Genomic DNA, 21,737 nt, shown 5'->3' on the forward strand with positions numbered 1-21,737 from the left:
ACGTGATGTACCCGTGTGTTGCATAATCCAAAAACTACATAAAATATTTATGAATTGTGTTTTCATTATAAAATAAGACGGAAATAAGTAGAATTAAACTGTATATATTAAAGCCTCAGCTCAGGCGACATACCCTTAGTAAAATCACACACTTGTGAAAGTGCAACAAATTCTGTTCAACTTTCAGAGGTTTATGATGAAACTTTGCTAGTGTCGATTTTTAAGAATGTTCAAAGTTTGCTTCTTCTAGTGACAAGTCAGCTAAACTCAATATGTGCAAGTGGTTAAATTCAGTTTTACTTTAATAGTCAGTGGTTTTAAATCAACATGACATCATCATACTCAGTTTGATTGTGATTAAAACTGGGCACATAAGTAAAAAAGAGGAAAGGGATAAAATACCATTCATGTATTTATTATGTTTTTAGCTGCAAAAAAATGATCAGAAAAAAAGGGACAACCCAACTTTGCAGCAGCCGTGTGGCTGAGTTTAATATGACACCAATAAGAACATGGTCTGAAATAATAAAGGTATGCCTACTATGTCTATATTTAAAGCCAAAGGAGCTTCAGCTCATGCAAATCAAAGGCTAAGGTTCCTGCAGTGTTGTTTGTCTGTAGCAACGGTATGTTCAAGCCAAGAACAGATGAGGAAATAATGATAGACAGACCTAATAAAATAGAGCTCTGCCAAGAATTTTTGGGCATTCAGTTAGCAAGGAATGTGTACCTTCTGGAAGGTAATACCTCTGATTTTAGACCAACTTGCAAGGAATTTATCTTCTGAACAATATTCAAGTGAGGATGGGAAAAAAAAAACCATTCAGACAATGGAAACAGTTTGTGCTTTTGTATTTGAAAAATTGTTGAGACATGAAAATAAGTGTAATTTGCAAGTTTAAAATACACAAGCCTGAATTAAACTTACATTTAAATCATTTAAAACCTGAGTAAGCACCAGTAGTAAATATTTATTTTGGTTTCTGCTTCAGCTTTTGGTACCAACCAGGAACTTCTTTATTGGTCTGCCAATGAGAAAGAGAAGAAACGTGTGAGTTGCAGACAGCAGAAGCATTTGTTTGTTGTTTTGTGAGATATCCACACCTGATTGATTTGCCATGAATTAACATATTCTGCTGTATATCTGCGCTCTGCTGACTCCAGTAAAAAGCTCAGATAAAACTAAATGGTGAAAAGGCAATAATTTCTCTTCAATGTCTTATGTTTTTTTTTTTATCTTAACCTCTGTCCGAGCAGGTTGAGGTGGTGTGACTCAGAAAAGGGTGTTGCCAAATCAGACACTCACAAACACAGTGGGTTTGGGCTTGGTTGGCGACTCTTCTTCTGTGGTCTTGTTGATATGTTTGGACTGAAGTTTTCTTGAACCAGCAGTCCTGAAAGTAGATTTATCAGTTTCCAACAGGTTCAGAGCGTCACCCTGTCTGGACCGCATGCTGATCAGGACCTGCTTCATCATCGCCAACTCCTGGTGAATCCCACATTTCATAAAAATGAAGATGTAAAAACAAGGATAAAACAATAAATAGCCAAGTATAAGAAATAACTTAGTTTAGTGTCCAAATTCTGTTGTAAGAGTTTAAACAAGATACTTATAAATTCGTATAATAAATAAATCTGCACTGTTATGAGATTTTCTTTTTCAACAAGCTGAAAGGTTTACAGGGGTGGCAGCAGCAGCAGGACAGAGGGGAGGACTGTGGGTCATTTCATGGTTCTATTTATCACCTCTGAGGACATGAGCCCTGGCATGTCACACACACACACGAGCACACACTCACACACACAAATACACACGCAACCTAATGGAATCCCAAACAGCCGAGCTGAGGAACAGCTGTCTATGACAGCGCACATACTTCATATGGGGACATGTTTCTACAACCCCTGGCAAAAATGATGGAATCACCACTTTCAGGATGTTCATTCAGTCTTTCATTTAAAAATAAAATAAAATAAATATGACAAAAAAAATCACGTAACAACTAATATTATTTATTATTTATATATTTATTATGTGTAAATTACATACTTGGTTCACATATACTGATGAATGAAATGAATAATGTTTGAGGCACATACATCACTTATAAAAATATTCCAGGTCATTTCTGTTACAGCTTTCTCATACAGCATCTAACAGATCAGCTTTGCAGTATTGAGGCTTTTCATGGAATAGATTTTTTAAATTTCCATCCTAAATCTGAACTAAGATTGATACATAGACTGTTTACTGGCTATGTCCTCAAATTGAAGTATCTTTCCTGAAGAAAAGTTTTAATGTGCTTTGCTTGCTGAGAAGCTGCATGATCATTCTAAAAAATTACCACACCTACATGCAATCGTACGGAAGCCGAGGGCGGCCGGGCTCACATGTTTATTTTTAATACTGTTATCTCGTTATCTCGAGAGAAGGATCATTCAAATGCAGGGTCACAAGGGGACTGGAGCTGTTCCTAGTCCATCACAGAACCAACACAGAGAGACAAACATTCAGTTAGAAACGTGCTCACCTCTAGCTCACTCCAGACTCCTCTAGTGACTCAAATCAGCCTAACATGGATGTCTTTGAACATTAATAGATTATATTGGTTTTCATTGAGTGTGTTTGTGGTCTACTGGGAGCAGTGCTGGTTTCCATGCTTTGGGTGCAGCAGTCTGTCACTGAAGGAGCTCTGCAGGGCTGTCAGTGTTCGGAAGGGGTGTGAGGAGAGGGAATGTCCAAATGGATAAGACTTAAGGCTGTTACTTACTCCACGAGAAGCAAGAACATTTTTCTTGTGACATAATTTTTCTCTCGCGGAAGAGACTGGGAACAGCTTGCGGCTTGTACTTGACACATCAGCTTAAGCAGAACTTTTGTCTGGTGGAGCTCCGAGAAGTATTGTGGGATTGGTCGGACATATGAGGTGGGCGTGGTTAACGTGGAAAAGAATGAAGAGGAAAGCTGTGGCTTCCGCATTTCCCCTGATGCGAGGCTGAACAGATAGTTTTAATAAACAGGGGATTTAATACAACACGTGGAATTTAAAGACACAGGCACTGCCGCATGGTCAACATCGCCCTGTTTCTTGTTACATATTAAATAACCCGGTCAGTTGTTTATTGCACCTAAAAACACAGACACCCCAAGAGAGTTTTTGTCTGTTGGAGACCCCACACATGAAGATAAAAAAAATCAGGCATTGGTGTGCTCCAATAATCTCAGCACAGAACAACACCCACATAATGATTCTGTCCCGCAACCGATCTAGAATCTAGTCCTCCAAGCCAGAAATCTTGTGTGTTCAAATGTGATCAAACAAAAATGAAGAAGAAAAACCATGGCAACAACCAGAAAACACAACACCCAGCATGGAAAAGGACATTCATGACGAAGTAATGATGGTGATCTTGCAACTATTGTTAACAGAAAAATCCAGAACTGAAAAAAATCTAAAAACCAACCGACTGGAGACAGCGTGAACTCAGACTTTATATCCTTTCTTGCTCCTCAGTCAGCTCACTCTCTGATTGGCTACATTCTGTGTCATAATTCAGGAGTTGTCGGCTTTCCACACAAGTGAAGATTTTATAAGAAAATGCTTGCAGTTTGGTAACAAACATCGCTTCCTATTTCCACCCATTTGTTTTTGTTTTTTATTTTGTTGTGCATTCAATTTTTAAGGCATACTGATTTGTGTACATTGTGCTGATTTCTTTGTGTAACTGTATGTTCAGTAACTTCCTGTTTTGTTTGCACTTGTTCCAAGTTTTAGACACAGTTAACTGGAAACAACTAACATGTTTTGACGCACTCCGAGTTGAATTACCCTCCAAAAGGAGTTTTATAATCCCTTCTAATTGTTTTAACTGAACTGGTTTTGTTGGGGCTGTGAACACAGCTCTCTCAACTACGTTTCACCTTTGGTGTTAATATCAAATAGCTAGTATTAATACAGCTTCCATAAGTAGTCACTAAATTAATTAATGGATGCTTTGTTAAGTAATATATCATTTAAGACTATTAAAAAATAAATACTTACTATTGTAGCTTATCAAATGTGACCAATTTGTATTTTTCTTCTTGTCTGATGTTAGGTTAAAGGAAGTTTACCTGCTGCCCAATACTAATTAAGGAAATAATCAACAGATTATTTCCACATCATCATCACACATACCTCTCTGTGGTTGAGAAGTCGCTCCAAGTCAGCAGCCATGTCATTCTTTACATGTTGTAGAGAATCACGTTCTTTCCTGAGGGAGCTGGAGTCACATTACAAAACACATCATCAGAGAAAAAAAATTACATGAATACACTTTCAAGTTTTTTATGCAGTTTTATATGTATTTAAAGAAAGCTGATGTTCTGAATGGCTGCTCAATGGTTTCCATGATTATTTAAGTTATGTGCTTGATGCAGTGGATGTCCACTATTAATCAACAAACTGTATTTCAATAAGTCAGGTCTTTCTTTTGTTATAGTATTGACTATAAATTACTTGTAGACATTTATCAACAGCTAATAATAAATTAAAAACACTTAAGTCATGATTTTCTAAAACATACAGCAGAATTGTTAAAATTAACTATCCCTGTGACTGTGAAACACACAAGTTGGAACCTGTAATATGGGACCTAAAATCATCCTGAATTGATCTTAAAATAACAGCTTCAACATGGTTCAATGAGAAATCTGGGGGGAAATTTTTTTTACTTATTTTAACATGAAGACGAAACCTCCTGTGAACTGTGTCTCTTGCTGCTAAAACAGCTCTGCACAGCCGCAGGGAAACTTCAGTTTATCTGACAGACAGAAGAGGGAGGCTAGAGAGAAGCTTGACAGCATTTTAAAAGGATTTTTCCCATTCTGCTTGCCCCAGGTGAGCGCTCAGTGGTAGTTAGCAGCAAGAGAAAACCTGCAGTCTGTCAGTATGCATATTTGTCAAACTGAAATACAGGGGGTGACAACAAGGATTTAGGTCAGTGCCAGGTAGCTGTAGATGTGTTGATGTGAGCCAGTTACTGGGAATACATATGCTCCTGCACAGGTGCACAGACAGGATAAGAGAGAGACGGAAGATGACAAGGATAAAGGATACGCCCAAGAGTACAGATATATGGCGAGTAGACGACAAGAGATAAAACAAATGATATTAACAGGAAGAGACTGATAAGCAAGATTGTGTGTGTACCTGACATCATCCTCAAGAGAGGAGACACGTTCCTTCAGCATGTTGATCTGTGCATCCCTTTGTCTCACTGTCTCAATCAGGTAGCTATACGGCTGCTGCGTCTGCTGCAACAGTTGGTTGGCTGCAGACAACTAAGGACCAAAACACATGTCATGTAAAAGAAAATAAATCTACACTGAATTCTCGTGTTATATTTAGCAGGACACAAGGAGAGAAAAAAACCCCACCTGATCCTTATTAGAGAGGCACATCACAAGTTTTATTACGATACAGCTTTATATCTACTGAATGGACAATGAATTCAAAGCCATCAACTGATATGAGAAAATACCACATGTTTTGTCTTTAGGTGCCTTGTAAGGTTTCTCTGAGCACTGCTTGATCTGACCTTGGGATGAATATACTGGTGCATCCTCACCAAGGAAAGACTGGAGGCAGTCTTGAATGCTTTCAACTTGTGAATGTTTCTCACTGTAGAATGATAGAAATGCCCAAAAAGTAAGGACATTTCTGTTTGGTCAGCTATGTCTTTGTTGCAACAGTGCTTCTTGGCAATAAATCTCATACCATCGAAAAGTCTGTTTTTTTCTTCTCTTTAATGGTGCCACAATTAAAAGAAAAATGCACTTGTGGGATGAGCAACAGGACTCAGTATGTGGGTTGCACCCATGAAAAAATGACCAAATCTCTGTAGCTTATTCTGCTATTAGCTTTAACTTATTGTTGGTTTTGGATGATTGGAGTCAGAATAAGTGAGACATAGTTAATATTTATTATTTTATGGTAGAGCTTTAGTCAGGTCTATGAGACAGGAAACTGGTGGTCTGTTCCAGACTGTCTGGACAGAGAGCTTTCAGCCCTATTGTCCTGCAAGAGATGTCAGTGTGAGGAAATGGTCTTCTTGTGGCCTGTCTGACTCTCCTCATTGTATTGGACATGGCCTTTAATTTGGAGATACAACAGGTGCTCACTCCATATAATGCTCCAGCTTGGTTTTGTGGAACTGAAGACCTGCTTGAAGTTGCCCTATCCAGATCAGTCAAAGGTGCATGGTTGAAGCAGACACCATCGACTGCTGTCGCAGAGTACATGCTTACAGGTGATAAACACCTTATTATCAACAGTCAGCTACCAGAGGCACAAAACAAGAGTCAATAGCAGACCAAGTTCTTTGGCTTTGATGAAAACATTTTGCACATTTTTCATGCCCACATACTCAACTCTGCTGATGCTGTTGCTCATCCCACAAATATATTTTTCTTACAAATGTGGCACCACTTAAAATAGAAAATAAAGTCTTTCCAACAACATATTGCCAATGAGCATTGTTATAACAAAGAAATTACATTTTTGTGACAAGTTTATATTGTTTTGTTTGGTTTTAATTGTCCTAATAGATAAAACGTCTAAATTGAAATAGGTGCATTTTCATTTTTTTACATGACTACATGTTGAGGAATCAAGCTACTCAATATTAATGTGGATAAAACTTTTGGCATTCACTGCAGTTAAGTAATACTAAGTTAAAACTAGTTTTACATGCAGATAATACTGCATTAAATATCTAAATCTGTTGAACATTTGTAGATGACCCCCTTCTTCAACAACTGTAGCCTGTGAATCCTTATCTTTGATGTCATCAAGGGTATTTTGAGGGCCTATAAATGTGAGTTTCTATTGAAGGCATATCTCAGTTGGATCTTTTTATTAAAACGCAGTACAGCATTGCTCAGCCAGTATCATGCTTAAAATCAGCCAACAATAGATAAAGTTAGGGTGTTACACATTAAACTAGTTTTACTGCCAGCCAGTAGTGAGTAGAACTGGGTGGGAGGGTATGGACAATAGTGAGTTAGTCAGGTCGTTTGTGTGGGTGGTTAAGTGGTTAACACCCAAGCTCTTTCTAGTGAGAAGGAAGCATAATTTTTCACTCTTTTCTTTCACACCTGTTGAATCATGAGGAATTCCAGACAAATGCCAGTCAATCACAACTGACAGCTGAAAGGCTGGTTTATTTAGTCTCAAATCTGCCTACCCACTTTATTCTGTCTTGCACAAGTTCTCCTCTCAATGAGATTATAATAAACAGTGGAGAAAAGACAAGCACACAGGCCGCCTGAGATGTCACTCGTGTGATTTCAAGTTTTAGACAGTGCACGAGTGGTGGACATGTGACTTAGCACAGTCACATATAGACAAAATAAACACACCCAATATTAAAGTCTCATTGTTGCACGCACATGCACATGCTGTGCTAAACACAACAAAAAACTCAGTGATTGGTGTCGAGCGTTGTTTGGAGAGTGAGCAGCATGGCCGTCATGGTTTTTGGCTCCACTACTCACTGTGTCAACAAGTATGACAGATAACAAGACTAACTTTGTGCTCTTCTCACACAAATTCGGTGGTGTCTACTGTCTGCTGTTAAATAACCTGTCATTTTTCTGGCATGACTTTCAAAGTAGAATCAGAGATTTTGCAGAGCCTTTGTTAGAGACAAATGGCTAGAGAAACTTTTAGTTTCTTAAGATGAGTAATGGCATCCAGGGCTATGTATGGGAATACCTTTTGAAAGATAAGCCGTGAGTAGTTTTTATTTCTGCTGAGTTTAAACAAACTGAAAAATCTGTTCCAATGGCTGTTCCAATGATCTTGGAGAATTAGCCACAGTTCTGTGAATTTACATTTTTTTTATTGCTTTTGCCCCTTCATGTAATTCCAGACTGACACGTGGAAAATATGACAGTGGCTTTGTTGTAGACATACCATCTGTTGCAGGATTTGCTGTTCTTCTGGTCTCTCAAGATGTTTGGGGTCACTGTCATACTACAAGTTGTAAAGTGCATAAAACTTTAGTAAACTCCTGTTTGGCATTATTATTATTTTTATTTATTTAGTTCTTAATATTATTATTATAGGCATGGTTTAGTTTCACAGGTGCGTCAGCAGTTTGTCACAGAGTGATTAGAAGAGCATCGTTATGAGACAAGAAGGTAGATTGTGGGCAATGAGAAAGGAGCCATCGAGCTTTGCTCTGTGATAAAGAATTTCGTGAGTGAGGTAAAGGCTGGTTGTAATAAATCATTTTGACTTTGATAGAAGCTGAGGAACAACAATAATTTGAATTGCTGTGGGGGATTTGAGGTGGTGGGAAAACAAGCATTTGCATGTAGAGACCTGCAGTGTTTTTCTGAAAATTAACATTAAATTAAACTTCATTCAATTAATGAGGATCTCCAGGCAAACACACAGCTGATTACTGTGTGTTAATGTGTGTGTACCTCCTCTGATATCTGTCCTGTTTGTGACTGGTGTCTCTCCAGCTCTCTCCTCAGTGATGTGTTCTGCCTCTCAAGCTGCAGCACCCTGCGGGCCAAGTGAACGCTACACAACAGCCAAATAAAAAATGTTATGGAAAAGCAAAAACATGACAACACTGACAAGATTGCACATGTGTGTATTGCCAGTTTATGTAACCATAACAGTGGGATTGGGGATTTTGGCTGCACACACAAGTTTCAAACTAAAGATTTGGCATTAGCCTGATGTCACAGATTTAAAAGAAAAAAAACAAAACAAACACACACACACAAATATATATTTATTTAGTTATAAATATTATTATTCTAGGCATGCTACATATATATATATATATATATATATATATATATATATATATATATATATATATATATATATATATATATATATATATATATATATATATATATATATATAATGTGGGATGAGGTTTAGAAATGTCTTGCTGAAATATGCAAAGCCCAATTGAGACATATTGTAAAAACTTTTTGTGATCCCAGAATAATTTGTTTGGTGACATCACTCAGTGTTTTATGTACTCTACCTCTGTTTTAGTCTTCTTTTGGCTGTTGTAGGAACATTGGCTCCATAGCCGTATGAGAACAGAACTCTCTCTGCCTCCTCCTCATTCTCAACTGGCATCAAATAGAAACAAACATGCATCAATATCCTGAGGTCTATTATTACAAAAGCATGATGGAGTTTACTTTATCTGCTCATATCTCTTGGAAAAACATAGTAAATTTCTGTCATTTTCTTTATTTAATTAAACTCTTTACATCTTAATTCAATAAAATGACCCATAATTTTAGAAACTCTGGTCCCAGGCTTCAGTTCAGTGCACTTGAAATTTGTCAGTGTCAACTTGTTTATCTCTTTCTGACTTCACAGTCATGTGCATAAGTTACTGGCTAGCACAGAACTAATGCTATGATCTTACTTTCAGCAGCCTGCATGGTGACCTGGTCCAACTCTTGCTCGAGCTTCTCATACGTCTCCAGTCGAGATGCCTGCTCGGCATTCTGAGCTTGCAGCTCCGCCAGCCGCTTCTCAGATGACGTTTGTAGCCTGTAAAACTCCTGAGTGAGGAGCTGAGGGACGGGCAAAGTGGAGTTAGACTTGAAAATTAAAACTTTGACCAGCCGTGTAATTTCCAATTAAATGAGTATAAAACCCAATGTAATAATGTTTCATCACTGTGATTAAAAAAGGGACTGTCGATGGGTTTTTTTCTATACTAACTTCCAAAACATGATTACATTCATTTTATTTGTGTACGTTATTTACCAGAAATTCAGCATTTTTTTCTACATTTGTTGGTTAAAAGGTAAAAATGTCAGAAAGAGAAAAAAGGTTTAAAGAACTCCATCAAAATGGAAACTTAACTATTTCTTTCTATGTTTTTTTTTTTTTATATATTATGGTTCAGGTTTCAGACAGACTTTTTAACAGAGCCTTAGGTCTCACTTAATTTATTCACTAAATATATGCAATCTTTTATTGATTTTTTTAATGAGTAAAAATTGCTTCCTGAGTAACTGTGAATATCTGCAGTGTTGTGCTAGTTACTGAAAAAAGTAACTAGTTACTAAAAGTAACATTCCAAAAGTAACTTAGTTACTTTGATCAGTTACATCAAAAAGTAATGCGTTACTTTTAAAAGTAACTTTTTAGATATTTTTGTAAAACATTCCTAAAAATTCTCCCATTAATATCTTTACAACTTAATTACAATGTCATACGAATTATAATAAAACCTCAAACACAAATTTTTCAACACTAATTTACCTTAGACCAGCAGAAACAGGGCTGTGGACACTATATCCTGCAATAAAAGACTTTTGAGTTCATTTTTCCGCAAACAGAGGAACCCTCAACCCGTGAATGATGGTATTTACAAGCAACTTCACAGAAAAACAAGCACAACAAGCGGTCTTTGCAACACTGTCCATGTTGTGCTGCACCACTGCTGTAAACAGGAAGAAGCTCATACCTGCTGGCCAAAATGTGCTGGTTTAGATAGTAACGGAAAAATGCACCATAAGGTAACGGTAACTAAGTTACTTCATTTAAAGAGTAATGCATTAGAGTATTAGTTACTGACAAAAGTAACGCTGTGACAGTATCGCGGTACTAGAAAATGCATTACGACCCAACACTGCCAGTCAGTGCATAAAGAAGGAAAGAAAGATAATCTACAAATGGACATATGATTATCTTTTTAAAACAAAGACAAAAATTCTTTCCACGCATCTCTCATACACACTTTCCACTACAGTATATGCATGTATGAAAATGGTATATTTTAAGTAAAAAATAACAAGTTAATGGCAGTAACTAATTTATGTAATTAATTGCATTAAAATTTTTAACATCGCCAACACTTTTCATAGTGAGGGGGTTCAATAACAATTTTAATGCATCAAAAAAAAGGTTTCCTACAGTTTTTTTACAAACACCGCTGCTCTAGTCTTCTGTGTCTGTGCTGCCTCCTCCTTTCCTGTTATTCCATGAATCATCACACCAGCTGTCGGTGATCAGCTGATCAGCTTTTCTGACGCAAGTGCCGTCTCTCCTGTTTCGTTCGTTAATAGTTCAGCTGAGAAGTAGAAAACTAGCAATTCATGGTTCACACTGCCACATATTTAACCCAAAGTATTGTTTTTAGACATGCTGGCTAAAGTAGGTAACATTTATTAGTCTCATGTCAATCAGATCCATGTCACTACCACGTGAAACGAAAGGATGAAAGATGTTGGTAAAAACAGCCTATATCAATTAGATATTGTTTGCATTTATTGCATATTATTTTTCAGTATTGATGTTTGCTAGTGACATCTGTAAAATCTATTAGTCATAGCACAGCCATGCATACATCTATGAAGATAGATCAGGTTCAGATATGTAGTGAGAGTGAACCCCAGTTATAGTCAGTTAACACTGGATATTTGTAAGCATTGGCTTGCTCTTTCTGTTGATACAATATAGTAAAAATGGGCATATTTGCATAGTTATGAATTAATTTGTAAACTGTGATTAATATGATTTAAAATCTTAATAATTTTTATTTTTTAGCCTTTTCAGTAGACACCAGTGAGACATCAATACACTGTTACTCACTCTAAAATATTACTATAAATAAAGAGTAAAATGGGACTTACAAAATAAAAAAGCATCATTGTACATGTGTGTAGAAGTAAAACATTACATCTAAAAATCATGTAATTTTTTTTTAAAAGGGCTAAATCAAATGGAACATAAATGATGTCTAAAGCAGATATACATGATTGCCATCAACTCCACTTGTAGAATCTCGTCCAATCACACTGCTATTCACAATACTGTGCTATTTTCTCTAATACATGAATGTGCAATCAACAGCAGGTCACAGTATGATTGGAGACAAAACCTGATCATGTTGCAACTGTTTTTTTTTCTTCTTTTTAAATTATACTGACTACATCTGGCTGATTTAAGAGAAGTTAAGGATGGATTTCTCTATCAACAGAACATATGAGTAAAATATGTTTTATCTCTTGTTATCTAATAAATTATCTTAATGCTGTATCATGCAACCTTCAAACTAAGGAGTAATGCTAACTCACAGAGGAGCATACACAAGGAATTTCTCTTTTTCATAGTACCTCCAGTTTCTTCTGCTGTTTCTCACACTCCACCTGGCATTGGGCCAGGGCCTTAGCCGTCTCTTCCTTGAGCATCTGAGCACGCTCAGCTTCGAAGGAGTGTAGCTTGGCCTGGTTGGACAGTTCTGCTACCCGGTTATCAGTGCCCAGCTGGAGCTGACGAAACCTAAAAGATAAATGGATGTGGAAACGCATGTATTCAAATTTCCCAAATATGTGGATTGAAAAAGTGAGATCATATGTCTTTCTGCAGAAACGTTATGTGGACATAGCTGAGTAATAAAGCAACCTAATATGCAGTGGAGGCCAAACAAATTTCAGGCTACGGTGGTTTCAAATAGATGCTGCAATGTTTTCCTTCATATAATTTGAATAAACTATTTTTGGAGATTGTTTGATGTTTGTTTGGAAATTGGAAAGCAATCAATTATTTCATGTCCCTTGCTCAATGAGTAGTTCATGGGAACTGTTGAAGAGTCATTTAACAGTTTGGCAACTGTGATTTTACAGCAAATCAACAAAGCAGGAGAGCCAAGTCTTTAATTAGTCTAGTATTTCTCAACAGCACTCAAAACAATGGTTAATGTAATATTATTTTCAGTCTTTCAAGTTGGCTGCAACATAAGTATTTTTCTGAGGAAAAAGATTGAAGATATCCTTGCTTTCAGTTTTGAAATCATGCATAAATAATATAAAGACAGCTGGAGACACCCTGCATTCACGAAAAAAAAAACAAAAACAATTCTTCTCTAACCTTTTATACACATATTACAACCCCAATGCCAAAAAAGGTGGGACATTGAATCACAATTTTAAATTCTTTTTGAAAACCATGGATGTAATAATAATAATAATCCAGTCAAGGCACCCAAAGCGCTTTACATTGTATCCGTTAGTTATTCACTCCTCATTCATACTTGGCGATGGTGAGCTACGTGTGTCGCCACAGCTACTCTTGGGCAGACTCTACCACCTGAGCCACTGCCAAATAAAGGGTAATAAAGGGTTACTAAAGAGAGAGACCATTCAGATTATCAATAGACCATTTAAAAGTCTGCATCTGTAAAGGAATTATCAATGCTGAAAAGTACATAGAGGTTTTAGAGCAACGTCTGCTGATGATCCACTCAACATTTTCATATTTCAGCAAGACATTGCTAAACTACATCCTGCACCATCATTAGATCTTTTGTTTATCTACAAATTACAAGCACCCCGACTTTCAGTTATTAGAGACAAAAAGTCTTCACCTTCTAAAATGAGAAAATATTCTTTTTTGTTGGGTTTCATAACCTCCTAAAACTGAATTGCTGTATTTTGGTTTATTTGTCTGATTGACAAGACAGTCTGAAGATTTCACAAACAATAAATGTTATATGTTTCTTCCTTTTTTTGTATATTTTTATAAACAGAACAATTAACTAATATAAAACAGAATGCACTGATTAACATAAAAGAACTTAAAAAATGGAATAATCTGCTATAGTTTTAAAAACAAAAGATCATAAAATTATTTTTAAGCTCGATGCTCCTCCTTAGGCAGTTTTCAAGCATGCACACACAAGCTACATCAAGCCATGGAGGTTGGCTGGATAATATTAATAACTCTCGATTACAGCTGACCTGATAAGATTTCATCATCCATAGTGTGCAGGCCTGAGCTATGCACTCACAGTGACAGACATGTACACATGGTTGACATTTTATGCCTTCTTTTATAAATGGCAGCTACCACCTAGAAGCAAGGAGGCAACGTTTTTCTTAAGAAAAGAAAAAGAAAACCTACTTCTAAAGGGGTGTAGTCGGCTGTGTTTCTTCTGTCCTTTTAAAATTTAATGACAGTATTTGCAGATATATTTTTGCCTGAAGCGATTTTGTTATACTAACTTTCAGTTTGCTCTGATTGTGAAAGCAAAAACCACACTCAACATTTTGCTTTGTTTGGACAATCTTATCACATTAAACGGTTTGTTAGCCTGCAGTCTGAAATAAGAGCGCAGAGATTCAAGCTGGCCCTCGATGCCTCAATCATCCGATGCCATTTCAAGCTTGTCCCCCTCATTCTTTACCCCAAATATAGGGGCATTCATGGGGTTAGGGGTTAAGGGCTTGAGGCAAGCATCTGTCATTGCTGGCTTGCGATGTGACGCAGAAATGGAATGTGATCGCGGCAGAGAGAGTGTGTAAGGGGGAGAGTAAAGTGTGTGAGTGGGTATGGAAAGACTAACAGCTGGTGGTTTGGATTTAGAGAAATGATGGGTATGTAGTAGTAACCCAGCACAGGACCAGTGCTGCTGCTCCTGCTGCTGCTGTGTGTTTGCATGTGTGCGTATGCCTCTCTGGTTCAGCTAGTAACCCTATAAATTAATTTAAGGTTTAAATGAAAACTGTTCATAATGACAGAATATAAGATGTCATGGAGGGATTTTTTTTAATAATTAATTTCTACAGTTAAATCATTCCTTTTGAAAAAGATGTGTGCAAGAAATAAAAAAAAGAAACAGGAAGCTGGCTGATATCCCTAAAATGTTAAAGTAAAGGCTTAAAATATTTGGGTGCTTCTGTTGGTGAGTGTAGGGGGGATCATGGTATATGTTGCAATGTCTGTGCAAGATCTGAAACTTCCTTAACGGCCACCACCAGAGGCCCCTTTCAAAGCTCTACCGACATGGACATTGCTGCCTGAAGCAGTGATAGACATAAATCACTTTCACTGCAATATCAACTTTAAATGCTGGATTTGAAAAATTTTTAAACATTAAAATTATATTTTAAAAAATTGCATTAGCTCTAAAATAATCATTTAAAATGATAAGCCACCGTTTAAGAGGTATCCAGTCTGTTTTGTTTTCAACCAGCAGTAAAGATATTTAACTTCTAAACGGTAGACACTCCTGTCAGGGATACCCGTTGCTAAGCAGTCTTTCAGTAAACTCTGACTTCAGTGTGACCTTCTGATCCGCCGGTTACAACAAAGTGTTCATGTCATCTTCAGAAAGACACGGAAAACCACAGCAACCTCTGCGCTACCGCGCCTACAGCTTTCACTGGTGACAGACTGCAGCAGGCTCACACTTTAACGTCGGAGCAAGAACAAGCTCGCAGCTTACAGGGAAACAGTGGAATTCAAGCTGAATGCAAGCTTGCATTAGTAATGATGCACATCTATCAATCACACTAGTTTGATGATTATGAGAAATGCGATAGTTAGCTGGCCCCATATGCCCTTAGGTTTATTTTCTTTGCTTTCCTTAAGGGGGGATGCTACATTTAATTGCAGTACTTATAGTTGGAATTTTATCCTCCCAGGCTAGTAGAGTTGTTCAAAATAGATAAATGCAACACAGTCTTATTCACTTCATGACATAATCTTTCTCTTAAAAATAAATGCAATAACTAATATACAGTAAATAAATAGGAGTTCTCATTAGTTGAACACAGTCATACTTCAGTCATAACTCCTTCAGGCTTAGGCAGTTCCAGGGATGGCTGGAGCCAGCAAACCAGCTCTCAGCCAGGGAAACTGGTTCCAGAGTTGCACCAAAGCTTTGCTGGCCTACAACCATTACTTCATATGTCAAACCAACTAAAATATCGTAACCACTTAACAGAGTTCATATGGACTTGTAATCGAAGCAGGAGCATAAAGCTGATTGCTGCACTGACTGCTGTTTATGAGACCATAAATGCAGACTTGTGAAATTAAAACATATGAACAATGTAAAAACTGGGCCTGTGAATGCTGCTGTGTTGGAAAATAACAGTGACCTCAACAGCTGTCTGTGTCAATTATTACATAATCAAATCACAGTCATTTGCAATAATCATGCTCATTTCAGATGATCATAAAAGTTTAGTTTATTTCACCAATGTGTATAAAACACATTGTGAAACTAACAGAAACTCCATATTTGCAACATGTTTTGAACTGTTTCAAAACTATTTTTTGCCCATGCACCAATATAAAGACACTGAGAACTTTCATTCAGCATGAATAAAACCTCATTTATCTGCATGGCTGTACCTTTCATATCAAGGTTATGATGTAAAGAAAATATGCACCTGTTGTTTTATTTTTTTCTACACGACTAATGTTAAAACTTACTGTTCCAGCAGTTGGTCATATCTGGACTGAGCGTCTCTCTCAGCAGACACTGCTCTGTCTCTCTCCAGCACAGCATTGTCTCTGGCCTCACGCAAGTTCCTGGTTGAACACACACATACAAACACACTTAGAAGAAGTCACGCTATTATATTTTATTTAACAAAAAATACTTTAGTCCTTAAAAATATCTATATATTTTATGAAGTTTGTATTGTATGTATTTTATCTTGAGTCTGTTATGAAGTAGTACAACGTTATATTGTGCATGTGCATTATTACGTTCCTTAGATGACTTGTATTGTGATTTTGACTAGATGAGTGAATGAATACAGCTTGGAAAAATCATGCCAACCCATTCAAAACACATCATTTAAAAAAGTGTTTGAGCCTAGTCTGAAAAGTCAGGTTGATAATCTTTAAAAAATAATAATAATAAAAACTTTGTGTTTGAATGGCACCCATTATATTTTTTCATAGTTTTTCTAGACACATATTTAAAAAAAGACTGATACCTGTTCTCTCTCTCGTACATCTCTCTGGAGCTTCTCTGTAGGTTCTCTATCTCCTGACTGGTTTTCAGTCTGATGTTCTCCAACTCTTCTCTCAACCTCTTTTCATACTCTGATTTATAGTGGTCTCTGAAGAAAAAAGAAGATGACAAAATATGGAAAAAAATCGTGGAAATTTCATTTTCTTAAAAGTGTCTGCCTATAGGTCAGATCAGAGCAGGATTATGATCAGAACTAAGAAATTGGTATGTATATTTCAAAGTCACAATTTAGTCATTTTACTGGTGTTGTTTAGTATCTCAGTGATGAACATTTGGTGACTGTTCAAGCAGAAACGCACCTGGATGCTACATATTTTTCATAAGTATCCTCCCTGGCTTTCTTTGTGTCTTCTAGTTGTATCTGGAAAACAAAACAAGAAGTACCAACTTATCATGTGACTTCATGTTACTTAATGGATGACGTATTAAATGAGCTGCTTCCACAAAGTCTAAGGACCTGCAGCCTCTCCAGGCGGTCTTCCTGATGTGCATAGCGGACACTGAGCTCCATGTTTTGCCTGTGTAGGTAGTCCTTGTCCTTCTGCAGGAGAGTTACTGATTGCTGCAATGTTGCCACCTGCAGGGCAAGAAGGACACAGTTAACCCAGGAAAATTCACTGAGTATCAAAAGAATAAAATAAGTGGGTAAGGAGGTGGGTATCTGAGATGAACCTCATTGCTGAGAGTGTCCTTTTCTCTGATCAGTGCAGCGTGAGCAAAGTCCACTGTTTCAAATCTCCTCTTTAACTCCTTCAACTCTGCTTCTAAGTTGTCCCGCTCACTACAAACCACAGTAAAAAAAAAAAAAATAATAATATACATTTAGACTTCGAAGTTATAAATGCAGTATTGAAATATAAGGGAAAATTATTCGAGTTTTTCTCATGTACTGTTCAATACTCATGTTTCTGCCTTCTTCAGATCACTTAACTGCAGTCTACAAGAAAAGGCTCAGAAGTCAACCGTCTTTTTCTATCACACGTGCACAAACCATTTGATGTTTGGGTAATTTTCTCGACGATAGTCTCCTTCCTGGATCTGCTGTTTGGTATCAGCCAGCTCTAGCGTCAGTCTCTGGCTCCTCAGCTCTAGCTCCGTACGTATCCGGCGCTCCTCCTCATAGCTCTGTGGATACACATGCCCATTAGGTACAGAGAATAATATCAGATGCTGCACATATAGCTTAAACATTTATGAGTCATTCATTAAGTTTCACTAAGTAGATCTCTTGGTGCTTGTGGTTTTTCAAGAGCCATAAAGCACCTCCACATTCTCACATGGGAAAATCCTGCCTTATTTCAGCATCTTACTGTGGTTGCTGGGCAACCTTCACCAGTTCATCATCAAAGTTTACATGTTCTGGGTATTCAGAAAACGAGGTTACAACATTTATTAAATGACTGTGTTTTTCACTGTGTTTTTATGTGACTTATTTGTTTAAAGATAAATTTTAGGAGAAGGCCGTTTTGGCAAATATCTCCACTCTACAGTGTCCATAACCTAAAAAAGTTTGAGTGCCTTGACTTTGTGGCATTTAAACAACACTCATTTAGTCTCAAAGTATCTTCCACTGGGAAAATATTCCCTTTTTTGATACACTAGCAGCAGCCTTCTTTGTAATTCACACTATTATCATTCTAAACACAACATGCTGTGAAAATGACCATTTCAGAAAGGCTGCAGCAGACATGTTTTTGATGGCTTAAATAATCCAACCTACTTCACGATGTTACCTATAGTTTTAAAGTAAGTGAATCTCTTGACCCTGGCTTGACGCTGTATTCTCCATGTCCCGGCATTTAAATATATTATTCAGTAAAGAGTGTTTGTTCATGTGTGTTTGGAGTGATAGCTGCGTTTCTCCCATTTAGCCAGTATCTATGTGTGTTTATAACACAGGGAAGTGTTTAGTAGTGCCATTTTCATACGTTACACAAACATGTTTTAACTTTGAACACTTTAACAAGAAATAAACAGAGATGAATGTGGAAATACAAAAAAAGGTGGTAAAAGATGAATATTGTGAAATAAAAAGTGACATTACTGTGAAAAATCAATGATAATAACATGGAGGTGTAAAAAAAAACTTGTGTAAGTGTTGTACCTCCATCAAAGCTTTAATCTTGCTTCTGTGCAAGTCCAGCTCTTCAGTCAAATATTCTTTCTGCACACTGTGTTGAGTCAGTTGTGTCCGTAGAGGGGTCACAGTCTCATAGAAACGCATCTAAAAACCCAACACAAAGACAAAAAAGTCAGCATGTTCCTTGACAGTTTCAACATGCAAATACCTTGTCTTTGTGGTGGCCATCAGCAGGATGGATAACAGAGGAGTGTAGACATTAGAGAGTGCTCCGACATACTCACAGCTACATATTCCTGTATAGAGATGTTGTCCTCAGGGAGGCTGCAGAGCTCCTGGTACCGTTCCTGGGAGATCTCCAGATCCCTAAGAGACCTCCGTAGCTCTCCAGCCTTCTGACAGAGCTGTCGGTTTGTCTCCTCCAGCTGCTGCTGTCTGAGCAGGATGGTCTCCATCTCCTGTTTACGCAGAGTCTGCTGCTTCCTGAAGAGGATAATCTTAATTTATAGTTTTATACTATAGTCTAGCACATTTATAGCATTTAAAACTTTTTTTTCAGTATTTCTTGTAAGCTCACTTTTACACTCCTTTTACTTTTAGATTTTCAAAAGGAAGAAAAGAAAGGGTGTGGACTTCAAGCTAAAATGTGGGCACCCTGCAAGGTCAGTAGTTATTATTTAGTTGTAACCTTCACAGCCTTTAAACACATTTTTTCATAGCCAGACTGTAAAAATTCAGCCGGTGGTTACACAGGTGACAAATGTTACCATCTACATCACAAGACTGTGAAGCTCGAGTCCATCCATCTGGTGACAGACTCACTGCATGAGCAGTAGAAAGACAGCAACCCAGTGGCTTCTTCTTTTAACCAATGCCAGCATGGTGGATAAAGAATATTGGATTTTGGACAAACACCTTAAAAAAAGCTGCAAATCTTATTTGTGATCAGAACATTTTGGGGGGAAAACTCAAAGCAAAAGCAGATACTAAAGATTTATGAGTTTGGCTTTTAGCTTTTAGTTAAAGTAACGGGATTTGTATCCAAGCAGCCATATGAACAAGTCCTGTCATAAGAATTCAACTAAATCCGTGGGGAGAGTGTGATAAAAACTTTTGGTCTGGTCACCCAAAACTGGTTGCAATATTTTCTTCCAGAGATAGTTGGTATTTAATTGAATCCATTCTTCTTTCTAAAATTTTACTCATTCTTGACTGGGAAGCAGTCTAAATCCATTGGTCCAAAAGAATTGTTTTAAAAATCCTTCAGGCTTGTTTAGATGTTATTATGCAAACTTTTGGCATTTACTTTTATAGAGCAGGAAAGGGGAGGGGTTCATCTTAAAACTGCAGATTTTGCTGCACAGTAGAAAATTACACCACCACTCCAGAGTCTGCCAAATCATCCTGGAGGTCTTTTGAGTTCAAATGGGATTTTGATATACCTTTCTACAAACATCAACATGTTGATGTAAGCAGGGGTGTTATTCATTGCATTTTGTGTTCAGCTGCATGTACTAATAGTTGCAGACAAAAAGGATGAAAAATTTTAAAAAATAAAAAATATTTCCAGTAACGGATTAGTATTTGTTGTTCAATTTGTGCACACAACAATCCTATGAAGACCTATTATGGGATAGGAATAATAAATTTATCTAGTTTATTTTTCACCTGTGCTCCTCCTGAGCAAGTTTCAACTGGCTGTCCAGTCTCAGGTTCAGTACTTGTTTTTGATGCAGGGTGTCATTCAGCTTCTCCTCCAGTTCCTCGACCTGAAACATGACATAATCCATATTAACATGCACACTGACAGAAACGGTTATGAATGTTGGAACAATGGTTTTACTGAAGATGACTGTCTTATCCTCTACATCTAACAGACACAACCTAGGTGTAAATTAAAGCCACATATCCACAACAACACTTTTCATAATCACTCATAGATGTTGGAGCATCCCTTCAATGTACCTTTGACATGTGGTCGGCTTTCATGTTGTCTATGATGAGATTTTTTTGAGAAAGCTCGATTTTCAGCAGCTGGACCGCATGCAGCAGCTCCTTCCTCTCGATGAGCTGACGGGTCACCTTCTGAGAGCCACCCCGCTGCTCGTCAGACGAAGAAACATCCTCAGTGGTGGGCACCGTCGTCTCCAGACTGATGTCCTCAGACTCCAGGTCCAATGAACTGGAGACGTTGGCTGTTGTTGGCTTTTGGTGCTGCTTTTTCGGAGGCATTTTGTAGTGTTTTTGGTAACGACTTTCAGTCTCTTTGTTGACTTTTAACGTACGCTGTCCAGTCACCGACTGAGATTATTGCGATTAGAACGTTAATTTAGATTTCAAAGACATCGCGATAACTGTGGAACGTTAGTTTCCAGCAAGAACCTATACCCAACCATGCACTATCCTAGCTACATTGTTAAAATCAGATTACCTACGTACGTATTTTATAACAAATATAATATAAAATATGAACGATATCCCGGGGCTGACAAGACCACACGGTTTCTTGTTTCTATTTTCAAGGGTCCCGCCCCGAGCCGCCTGCTAACCGCCAATAGCTTGACTATTATGTTGCGTCAACAACAACGCCCTCTGTGGTAAAGCACGTGCAGTACAGTAAACGCTCATTCGTCTGCTGCTGGTTACGCCGCACAGCTAATGCAGTACCCACTCCAAACACGTGAGTCGCTATAACATTCAGTTCTCAACCAATCAGTCTCTCTTGTGTCTTCCTCGGCTTTATTTTCATTGATTAACACAATGTACAACAAAAATGTTACCGGAGATATTATTATTATTTTAGCCAACACGTGAAAATATCACCCAGCTTTTAAGCATACGCTGT

General features: G+C 37.5%; 1 protein-coding gene across 1 annotated transcript; it reads right to left on the reverse strand.

Moving 5' to 3' along the window:
- Window positions 1-835: 835 nt before the first annotated feature.
- On the reverse strand, window positions 836-21,502 carry pibf1 (progesterone immunomodulatory binding factor 1). Its single transcript, XM_042011185.1, has 18 exons — window positions 20,858-21,502; window positions 20,561-20,661; window positions 19,177-19,375; window positions 18,917-19,036; window positions 17,804-17,937; window positions 17,485-17,593; window positions 17,270-17,389; window positions 17,112-17,173; window positions 16,775-16,900; window positions 16,263-16,361; window positions 12,158-12,323; window positions 9,454-9,604; window positions 9,058-9,148; window positions 8,474-8,576; window positions 5,193-5,323; window positions 4,179-4,263; window positions 1,307-1,486; window positions 836-1,025 (listed from the first exon to the last, which is right to left on the reverse strand). The coding sequence occupies exons 1-18, from the start codon at window positions 21,122-21,124 to the stop codon at window positions 972-974; spliced, it is 2,298 nt and encodes a 765-aa protein (XP_041867119.1). The 5' UTR covers window positions 21,125-21,502; the 3' UTR covers window positions 836-971.
- Between the last annotated feature and the right edge of the window lie 235 nt (window positions 21,503-21,737).

Source organism: Melanotaenia boesemani, chromosome 16, assembly GCF_017639745.1.
Source record: "Melanotaenia boesemani isolate fMelBoe1 chromosome 16, fMelBoe1.pri, whole genome shotgun sequence".
Lineage (NCBI taxonomy): Eukaryota > Metazoa > Chordata > Actinopteri > Atheriniformes > Melanotaeniidae > Melanotaenia > Melanotaenia boesemani.